General features: G+C 42.2%; 1 protein-coding gene across 1 annotated transcript in view; it reads right to left on the minus strand.

The window, feature by feature from the left end:
• The window catches only part of smg1 (SMG1 nonsense mediated mRNA decay associated PI3K related kinase), a 110,292-nt gene extending 101,922 nt beyond the window's left edge, over nucleotides 1–8,370 (minus strand). The window contains 1 exon segment of the mRNA XM_079645221.1: nucleotides 8,066–8,370. Coding sequence (XP_079501347.1) covers nucleotides 8,066–8,145 — 80 coding nt within the window. The 5' untranslated portion in view covers nucleotides 8,146–8,370.
• Nucleotides 8,371–11,792: the final 3,422 nt, after the last annotated feature.

The following is an 11,792-nucleotide window of genomic DNA, read 5'->3' on the forward strand; positions in this document are numbered from 1 at the left end:
TTTGCATAACGTATTCAAGTGTTACCATTTAGTGCAATAGTAGCTACAGAACATGTACTGTGCTGTGTAATCTGTACTGTATCACATAGCGTTTCAGACACAAACTTTTCAACTTTCAAACTCCCAGCGCACTTACCGGCAGTGATCTACAGCAGTGGTTTTCAACCAGTGGTACGGGGACAAACTGTCTTGCTCTCGTTCTGCCTCTCGTACCACTCTCGGTTCCACTTTTACTTTTGCGCGCTACCTGTCTCACTCTTTTCCGGTCTCCAGCTTTTCCTGCTGGAGCCCGCCGCTTAAAGGTGGGGGGCGCGGACCGGCCATAGAGTTAAAGGTGGTGGACTGTAACCTGGAAAATCCATAGATTTAGGAGGTCCCCTAGTGGCCGTTAGCTGTAAAAATCCATAGATTAGCCGCACCGTTATATAAGCCGCAGGGTCGAAAAATGGGGAAAAAGGCACGGCTTATAGTCCGAAAATTACGGTAGTTGTAAAAAATAAAGTAAGAAATCATTCTAATGTGTACTATAGGAAAGTAAAAACAAAAAAAGTTTAAAAGGGGAGTGATTAGTAAAATATGCATAAAGACAAAGAAAGATTGCTAACTAGGTAACATAAGATAAGAATAAACAAGTTTAAATTATTTGTTATTGGTTGTGATCATATTCTAAAGATGTTTGGATTATTGAAAAGTAGACAGCTCCCTTTCATCTGAGTGTTGAGAGCTGTATCAATGAATTCATTTTGTGCTCAAAGTGCACCAGATTGATGCACTTCACGTCAACATTTAAAAAACATCTTCCCGGGGGTGCATGCTCCCGGACCCCCCTAGAGGAGGTGAGGTCCCCTCCCCCGAAATAAAAATAATTAAATTGCATACATTTTATTTTGATTGTTTGTTATGTGGATGTGTATTATTTGTGTTACTGTATGTTCAATAAAGTTGATTTAGCAAAATACACCTGTAGAGCCTTTCTTCTGCCTGCAGACACAGAAACATATTGGCGGGGTGCACTTCACATTTTGCTGGGCCAGCGTGCCTTAGCACCGCTGCTATGACTCCATCCTAGGGGAAACGGCCCGTCCACACACAGGCATGAAAAAAATCTTGAAAAATCTTGATGATGGGCGTGTCTGAAGCTTGGCGATTTTTTGTGAGCAACGCGACCAACAACCAATCACATGAATCTCCCGCCCCCGACATACAAAGCAAGAGCAATGTTAAAACGAAGTAAACTGGATATAAACTCCCCAAAAAGGCGAAAACCTACCAGTCTCACCCACTGTCTCTGCCACCTCCCTCCAAGCCTGGTTCCTCCGGTTTGTATCCCGGTAAATAGTTCTGGTCGTATAGAACCGGGTGATTTGCTACCGTATTATCTTGTTTGGAATATGAGGAAATGAACTGCGGTCAGGCTCTCCCAGCTTGCACGCGGTTTGATTGGCTAGCGCTTGCACTGGCGGGATTTGCATAAACAGGATTTGATTGGCTGATGCCAGCTTCGCAAGCATCGGGAGCATCAAAAGTTGAACATCGCTCAACTTTTGATTCTCACCATGCTTGCAAAGCCATGCTCCGCTCCCCACAATGCAGTTTGGGGAAGATTAAAAATCTTTTACGTCACCCCATTGAAGTGAATGGGCGAAGCTTTGAAAGATTTTTTTCATGCCTGTGTGTGGACGGGCCGAAACACTGGCATGTTAAAGAGCCTGTGACACAAGCTTCCCCCATCATCCAAACCCATCAATTTGAGTAAATATTGTCCACTTGAAAACCGTTACTGAACTGATTTTGGATATTTGTACTTTGATAACCATTAATCTGCCCTTCAATGTTGACAATTTTTCTAGATCTTGTCGGGGATTCTTCAAGTCCCGCCAAATTATGTGTGACGTCATTGCGGGCACAGCGCTCCAGCTGCACCGTTCAGGATCCCAGCATCTGCATGTAAACTGACGATGGGGCACACAGCAGCAAGCTCAGACAGCGATGACAGTTTAATTTTGAACGTGTCTGAGAGCTCATATGAGGCTGAAGGATCGGTTTATGTTGTATCTGTTAGAAGTTTAGGAATTAGGTGCGTCAATATGGGCGATCATACGGTCATGTAGCCATTGGTGGACTGGGACTAAAAATCAGCCCGGGTCTCTCGACCGGCCCACTTCGGTACCACTCGTAAATTGTAAACGGGGGGAGTGGCGGATGTGCTAGTGACTTATCCGACCGGCCCACTTCGGTACCGGCCCATCGGGATTCGTCCCGATGACCAGTCCGCCACTACACCCAGCCCAGCCCACGTAAACTGTCAACGGGGGGAGCCTCGCTGCGGGGAAACGGTGGACCTAGTGTCCCGATCGGAGTGGGAATAATAATAATAATCCGTGCATTTCAGTGTTTCCCCTAGGTTTACTGCCTTGGCAGGGTGCTGCTCGGGTACCCCAATTTTTTTTTCGGGGAACCCAGATTTTTTTTATCCTCTGGAGTAGAGAGAGGAGCTGTGGATTATTGTTATTGATATCATACAGTAACAAAGTATTTGTACATTAAAAAGTAATAAAGTACAGTGTTACACTGTACTTTATTACTTTAATTCAAACTGTATTCCCTTCGTATCATGTAGCCTACACTTCTTCCTTTCATTGATACATTTAAATCACCTGACTACAGCATATAACATACCTGCTGCAACCCTGTGCTGCTGCTGCTTCTCTCTGCCTCATCCTCTATTGCTGGAGGCAGTTCCACCTCATCTGATCTCTGATATGAAAGCAATCGTGTTATGATCATATTGAGCTATTGGTGTGAGTCTAACATTAAACAAGCAGTCTGCTTGTCATACATTGCTGACGATACATTTTAAGTGGCAATTTTTGGAGTCACAGCCGCTAAATGCCGGTAGCATCAAGCTAGCAAATCCTGCATTAGCCTCCCATCAACAAGTGACAGAACATCCAATTATCCTGAGCTAATTTACTGAATAAACCAACTCACATCTCCTGTCTTTTTTTTCACCCAACTCATTAGACTATTCTTCTGCTGGTGTTTGATTGTTGTTTTCTGTCAAATTCAATACTGAAATTCAAAACCGCGGTACCTGCTCACCATCTGTGAGCTATTTTTAGAATGCGCACGCTACGTTCGTTGTCGCGTTCGCACGCGTCCACCTGGGCAGGCTGTGTGTGTCCTTCTCCCGTGACGATAACGGCTTGCGGTTAAAAAATAATAATAAACGAATTTGAAACTGGGGACACACATAAACGGGCAGACAGCAGAGCTGTTGTTCTCCTCCTTTCCTCCGCTCTTGTCTCTGATTGTGAGTTTGTGCATTCGCGTGTGTGTGTGTGTGTGGGGGGGGGGGGGGGGGGGACACTGAAACATGCACATTGGATAAATAACATAGGCGTTTAGTTTATTTAATAAAAGAGCACATGTTCAATGTGAAAAGTGACCCTAGATAGATTACTTCAGTTGCAATTTGGTGCTATATATATGTATTTATTTTTAAATAATAAAAAATAAAAATGTAAATAAAAAAAAACAACAAAAAAAACCACCTTGAATTTCAGGCAGGGCGCGGGGCTCCGTTGGCAGGGCGCAGCGCCCCGCCAAGACAATGGTAGGGGAAACACTGCATTTTATCCATTAATTTCCCCAACATTGTGGTAAAAAAAAACACACGTTTAATCTATGTTGGTGTACTACTACAACCAGTGGTGTAGTGGGGATGTTTTACTGGGTGGACGGGGTGGTGGGTGGACGGGAGACACTATGGACGCGCTCGTGAACTTTCAATGGGGGGGGGGGGGGGCTTGGGGACCTCTGTGTCGCCTGTCAGCGCAACTTACATGATGCCGTTTAGACAATATAATAATAAAGGGCGGTGCCGGCTGTCAGCAAACCGATCCGGCCTTTCTGCGCGACTTTCACTCAAATGCGGAACATAGTCTCAATGTGTGGGACGCGGGACAAATATTAAAAACTGTGTGTGCAGTCCCGCACAGTGCGGGAAACCTGGTCACCCTACATACACAGTTCTGCCCCTCACACATACACACTTCAAATCAAGTTGCATAAATGCTTGAGTTACGTTTTTATTATAATTACTGTGATATCTGCCTATTATGTTTTCGTCATTATTACAACAAACACACACTTGCAACTGATAACACTGGCAATGATTTTAGATGTATTAGACCAGGGGTCGGCAACCTTTTTCATATGAAGTGCCATTTTAAAAAAAAAAAGTTTATACGCGTGCCAACGATCGAGAATTATCAACAGGGGGGGGGTTGAGGAGCTTGACGCTCGTCAACTATCAGCCTCGCTGCGGGGAAGCAGTGTGTCTGTGTGGACCTGTCAGCGCAACTTACATGATGCCGAATTTAACAAACACATTTAAACAATTGGTTTAAACGGCATAATAATAAGGGCGATCGTCTGTTCTTTGATTTTCCACAGCACACATGTTATGATATCAGGTTCATGCAGAGTGAGATGAGGTCGCTGTCCCTTTAAGAGAGAGAGAGAGAGAGAGAGAGAGAGAGGGGGTTGTGGCTTGTGCATGTGTGTTTGTGGATGGTAGAGCGACAGTGAGGGAACGTGTATGTTTCTGGAAGTGAAACGAGGCAGCAGAAAAACAGAGGTCTGTGATGTATTTTATGAAACAGAAGAACAGCTAAATAAACGCAACGGCCTCCCAAGAAGAGCTCGCCTCTCTCCAGTCATTTAAGCTAAAGTTGGTTATTGAACCTGAAGCTTGTTGCTTCTGCCCTGCTCGACTACGGTCTGGGAGCCGACAGGAAAGTTCAACACACAGTTGGCCAGTCCGCCCCTTTGTAGCATATTATTTCGATGAGAGATGAGCAGATCACCACTGGGCTTTGAACTAAAGACACAGCCACGCAAACACTGCGGCATTTGTACAGCTCCTTATGGGTACTGCAATTTGTGAAGTGCTTTCCTCCGTGGTGAAACGATCAGCACTGCACCACGGAGGAAAGCGGCAGAAAGTCACCTGGAGTTAAAGAGAGCGGGGCTGCGTTACGTGCATGGCTTCCTTCTGCAGGTAACGGAGAAACGCGCTCTGGCGGCGGTCTCGTTCAGGATCCGAAAATACAATTTAAATATTTTTGCACACTTATTCCACTTATTCCTAGTGTGCCACTGGTTACGGTGCCGCGTGCCAGCATTGGCACGCGTGCCAGGGGTTGCCGACCCCTGTATTAGACTATTAAAAAAAGAAATCATGCTTCAAATAAGTGGGGGTACGGCGTACCCCCACGTCCAACGCCCAATACACCACTGACTGCAACTACAAAAAGCTAAGGTTTGTTTTCTCATCAGGAAATGCAGACCGGCTCAAACAAAAGATTTTTAAATCATCATCCTCACGATCATTTAATGTATCATATGTTCGCCGAATTGACATGAAAGCACTAATAAATGTAGTTTCATCCACTTGAGTTTACAACTACAAAAATACTCGATTTGTTTTTATATCACATCCGACGGGAGGAAATTCAGCAGCTCTCACTACCGATTTTTAATCCTAATTTAATCATCACCACGATCATTTATGTTTATGTTCGCCGAATTGACATGAAAGCACTGACAAATATGAATATACTGTAGTCAACTTCATTAAAACGTTATTAATGTGCCTAAACTCAGTAATTCACCATTTCTACGCATGACAACACACTTTGTCCGTGTTTGGCTCTCTCGCCGCACAGTGAAGCGTTCCCGCATTGACGTCACTTCCGGCTTCCCCCAAAACCTCAAAATTAGTCGAAGGAATTTTCCCGCGATGTTCGAAATTATTGATATTTATCGGAACGGTATCGCTTTTTCTTTTTTAAACTGACGGTTCGAGATTACTAGTTGCCCACTATTTCATTGCACAACAGTTGTTGGGTTCGTGTCACAGGCTCTTTAAAGTCTTCTGCCTGTATTCGAAGTGTAAGTCCCCTTTTCACACCATCGCGCTCTGCAGCGCTGTAACTAACAGTTTCCTTAAAGCACTGGAAAATAAGCATTCTGCTGCAATACTACCAAAAGAGGAGCCATTACTCATTAGAACATTGTACTGGCGCACAGCTTTTAAATGATTATTTATTAAAGGGTTTTCACCCAGTCATAGTTTTCTGGAAGTCCGTACAGTTCAGTATGAGGGTATTCCCTACCATTACTGTAACACTTTTTCTGATGACAAATATGCTTATCTGGAAAGAAATTAAACAGAATCTGAGGAAAACCCCCATTTCATAAAAGGCGCTACATCTTCCTAAACAAGGTTTTCGCACATCACTCGTTCAAATGTTTTGTGAATATTTTCTAGAAAATGTGGTTGTTCCTGTCTGATCACTGCCTTCTCACTGCCTGCCACACTGTGGCTCTGAACTGAAAGTGAAAGCAGCCGATGCCACATCCTCAGTGGATTGTGACTGAAGTCATTAGAACTGATAGAAGCTAAACTACACAGCAGGGAAATCTCAACTATAAAATGGCAGGTTTCTGTTTTATAAATTCAGCAATTTACTGATTTTTTGTTTTGTTTGCCTGACAAACGGCTACAGTATCCGAACGCGTAAACATTCAGAGTCCAAAAGTCAAAACAGGAAACACTTATCTCCCAACAAATCATAAAAGAAAAACAACCATATGGCATCAAACGTCTTAGCTTATATTGTTCCAGTAAAAAACGACCCAACACAAATCTATTGAACACGTATATAATAATACCTTATTAACAAAAGCCACTTGAAAAGAAACAAAATCATCTGTTGACTTCATTAGTTCATTTGCTTAATGTAAAGTGTTGCTAAACTAAGAGACACAGGGAAATTGTATTGTTTTTTCCCACTCATGTGTTACTTAAATGATGCAACCAACAGTTTATCCACATGTTTGTATGCAAGAGATTTTTCTTCTCATGCCTTATGTATAACATTTCCAGAACAATGAAAACATATTTTAATTGCTGATCATGAACACATGTACACATTTGTCCTGCTTAGTAAACAGGCCAAGGAATTTATGTTTTAACATTCCTGCTTTGAAAAGTGAGGGGGACATTATATATATATATATATATATATATATATATATATATATATATATATATATATATATATATATATATATATATATATATATATATATATATAATGTATGCAGTTCTTTAGGTAATAATTTGTGAAACTTTAGTTCCACTATAAATTGTTTGAGAATGTGTGCACTGTAAGCACAATGTAATCTCAAAACACTTAGGCTATTGGGAAAGATCTATTGATATGACCTATGTGTCAATGGGGCCCCAGATTTGGTAACGAAGCAGGAAAACAAGAATTTGGGCCAAAGAAATGTGTAATTAATTCAATTTAGACACACTAATAGTAGTCATAAAGTGAACATGGGGCATTGAGGGCCAATGAGCGACAGGGGCCCCTGCTGCAGTCACCCCGCTAAAAACACATGATGTTACAGATGTTGTGAGGCACGTTTACACATGTGATGCTAACTCAGAAGCCTAATGCTTCAACCAGTCATTTATTATCAGCTTAAAGGCTGACTGAGCACAGTTTGAATTACACCGTGTATACATATATCCGGAAGTTCTGAAGGAAGTTGATAACATTGCATTAGGGTGGCGTTTTCCCTGGCTAAGTGTTAGCCAGCGCCAACAGTATCGTGGTGATGCTAACTAGCTACACTAACACAGCTCATTAAGAATAAGTATCACCTTGAGGTTGATTCATAAATTAATATTGGGTTATCATTGCGGTATATGAGACTTCATTGTTGCCAACATGTCAATTAAGTGAGTTAGCAGCATGTAGCTAATCAATGCTAAGCTAGCTTTAGCGCCGGGCTCAACAGCTTGCAGCGTGTTGTGCTATTGTGACAATATAGAGGTTAAACAGACATTTAGACAACGGTGAGCATTTAATGCTTTAGTCCAGAGACACCCAGTATTTTCATCCCATTACTCAATTGAGCAACACAGCATATGCCCATAAGGTCCCCACAGTATTGTAGCTAGCTTCCTCCGGAGGTGAGCACCAACCTGGGCTGCCAGTCACTCCAGTGTGGCTGCAGTCTGTGAGCAGCGCCGCTGAGCCGAGACCCCGGGGCTTTGCGGCTCATTACCTTTCAGAGAGCTGCATGACCCGCCGGCCGCGGTGACCGTGGAGCTCCTCAGGGTTACTTTGCTCTAGTATGTCTTGTCAAGTCTCTAAAATCGGTTAGCAACTTGTCGTTATGGCTAGCTTATGATAGTGTTGTTTGCTCTTCTTCGCTGCGATTTTACGGCAGTGGACCGCTGCATTACTGCCATCTTCTGGAGGTAACGGTTGTTATCCTCCAGCCTCTAATCAGCCCTGTTCCGGTGAGGGGATCAAATCAAGGTTTTGCGTTGCCCACTTTCACCATTCGACTGTTTGCCCAAATCTTCTAATTCCTTTTATCCAGTGGTGGAATGTAACTAAGTACATCTACTGAAGTGCTGTACTTTTTGTATAGTTTAGGGGATGTGCATTTGTTACAGCAAGAAAAGAGCCAAAGACAGCTTAATATGAACTAAAAAGCATGCGTAAAAAAAATTAAAAAAGATACAAAGATTACGCAATTTACAAATTTGACGTGGTAGAAGTACTCAAATATTGTACTTAACCCTCCGGTATCATTCGATTGGACTACGCAAATTAGTGATTCGAGACAAAAATGTCCACTGCAAAATACTTTGATAAAAACATTATATTAAAAGTTTTTTTTCACAACTTTTTTGGGTTCAATCTTTAAAGCAACTTCCGCCCTAATAGAAAATACCAAAAATGTAATCATTTTCAGGATTTTAACCCTTTAGAGGCCATTTTGAAAACATGAAACCGCTTTTTTGCATTATTAGTTTTTGCACAAAATCAGATTGAACAAAAAAGTTACATATTAGTCATTCGGGACAAAAATGTCCACTTCTAAAAACTGCTCTAAAATGACAACAGATTAATATTTTTTAAAACTTTTTGGGGTTAAATCTTTCAATCAACTTCAGTCCTGATCAAAAATACCAAATATTAAATTATGTTCAGGATCTTAACCCTTGAACTGCCAGTTTGAAAACATGAATTTGCGTTTTTCTATGAAAAACATGCAAAAAAAGGCAGTTATTTTCCATATAATGAATGTTGGGGGGGTCGGCTTTTTTTTTTTTATAACAGTCTTGGATATGTCAAAGATTAGCAACAACATTTATTTTGGTTGATTATTAGTTTTTGCACAGAGTCAGATTAAACACAAAACTCACACATTAGCCACTCGTGTCCCATCCACTCCCATTATAACCATATATTTTGATCTCTCCGCCATACCGGTATAAAATCATGCATTTTGTAATGTCAGGGTTTTAAATTGGAGGAAAATAGTTCAATTTGTCCTTTTTATTCTATATCACGAGATGTGACATTTTACCATTGAATTACATGCTTGTCATTGCTTGGTTTCTTTGCCTGTTGTATAATGGGGCCCTGAAAGCCATTGGAATACATGTATGAAACTGAAATATGATGTAGGTGTGTTGGTATGGATGTGGAAGAGTGGTATCAGCTGAGAAATGTTTGTGTGTGTGTCTGGATGTACAGTGTGTGTGCACAGAGACAACAATATACAGTAGATTTGGTTTACAGCAAGTCGCAGTTTTCGCCTCATATCTTTCTTTCTCTCTCTCTCTTTTTCTCTCACTCCCTCATTCCCAAACTCATACACACTCGTACATATTAAACCTCCTTATACCTTGTGTGTGTGTGAGTGATTGTGTGTGAGAATGAGACAGGAGTAAGTGTGCTCTCATGGCGTTTTGTTTTTCATTTGTGCTGTTTCATGTGTCTTTGAGGTAAACAGATGTATGATCTTGACCCAGCTTGACCTCAATGTTTTGAATGGTTTGGAACTTCAAAGTCCTTTGATAATGTCTCTTTAGCAAACAGACATACACAGCCATACATACACTCCTTGAAGTAAATAAAAACACCTGGCTGCAAAGCCAAAGCTTCAAATATGTGTAGTTTGGCTGGATGGTCATTTCATTCCTGTGATACGCAACAAGCAGTAAGCTAAAGAGGAGCTTCTCTGTGGGACAAGAGGTCTCATGCAGCCCGTAACTTCAGCTGCAGGACTCATCCTCTGAAAAAGAAACACCCTGAGAAGGAGAATCTGGTGTGGATCTGAACTGTGCTTGAAAGGAGTCAGCACAAGGATAAAACACTTTTTTGCCAAACAGTTTGCCAAACAGTTCATTTATCGGATGGGGGCAGAGAAGAAGGAACAATTCTGCCCCGAATCCCACATTGATACAGAGGAATCAATGAAGTCCTTTGCTGAGGAGGTTGAGGAGCTGCAGAGGAGCTGCTGAGGAGCTGCTGAGGAACAACATGATGGTGATGAGGTTGAGATGTATGAAGGACAACAAAACCTTTTAGATGGAAAAAGCCTGATGGTCACTAAAGTGCTTAGTGATCCCCTCCTCCATCACACCACAAAGGGGATGATAGCACCAGAGATTGCCCCAGGAGTAACAAGAATATTTGTTGCGCCGCCACGTGAAGCCATGCTTAGAGAAATAATCAGATGTTTGTGGTGGAGTCTGATCGTTCTTCGTTTGACCCTTCCCCTGAAAGTGGAGAGGACACAGAGGATCCCATCCCGTAGTTGCGCTACATTCCTCTGCACTATCCTATCCAATGTTTGCTCAAACATCTGTGGCATCAACATCCCTCCAGTTTGCCACCGAACGTCCCCCATGCATGTGTGTCATGTCGACAATACTGCTGATGATCTCAGGGGTAAAGAATAAATCAAAGAAGGATTCCACTTCATGAATTCTTATTTATGCCACTCGTGATGGCATAACACGTGGGCCCTGAAACCAAACCTCTTGCAGCAAGAATGTAGCGCGGCGTTTCCTTGTGAGAGGAAAACCAGATTTAAAAATGTTTTGATGTCCACCCACTGCCATGATGGACACGATCCTCTGGATAGGATAGTGCAGAGGCATATAGTACAGCTACGGGATGGGATCCTCTGTGTCCTCTCCACTTTCAGGGGAAGGGTCGGACCAAGAAGGATCAGACTCCACATCAATCTCCACATCAGATTCTCCTTCTCATGTTTGGCAAAAAAGTGTTTTATCTTTGTGCTGACTCCTTTCAAGCACAGCTCAGATCCAAACCAGATTCTCCTTCTCAGGGTGTTTCTGTTTCAGAGGATGAGTCCTGCAGCTGAAGTTACGGGCTGCATGAGACCTCTTGTCCCACAGAGAAGCTCCTCTTCATCTTACTGCGTGTTGCGTATCACAGGAGTGAAATGACCATCCAGCCAAACTACACATATTTGAAGCTTTGGCTTTGCAGCCAGGTGTTTTTATTTACTTCAAGGAGTGTATGTATGGCTGTGTATGTCTGTTTGCTAAAGAGACATTATCAAAGGACTTTGAAGTTCCAAACCATTCAAAACATTGAGGTCAAGCTGGGTCAAGATCATACATCTGTTTACCTCTAAGACACATGAAACAGCACAAATGAAAAACAAAACGCCATGAGAGCACACTTACTCCTGTCTCATTCTCACACACAATCACTCACACACACACACAAGGTATAAGGAGGTTTAATATGTACGAGTGTGTATGAGTTTGGGAATGAGGGAGTGAGAGAAAAAGAGAGAGAGAAAGAAAGAAAGATATAAGGCGAAAACTGCGACTTGCTGTAAACCAAATCTACTGTATATACACACACACAGAC

The sequence above is a fragment of the Notothenia rossii genome, assembly GCF_949606895.1.
Source record: "Notothenia rossii genome assembly, chromosome: 8".
Taxonomy (NCBI): domain Eukaryota; kingdom Metazoa; phylum Chordata; class Actinopteri; order Perciformes; family Nototheniidae; genus Notothenia; species Notothenia rossii.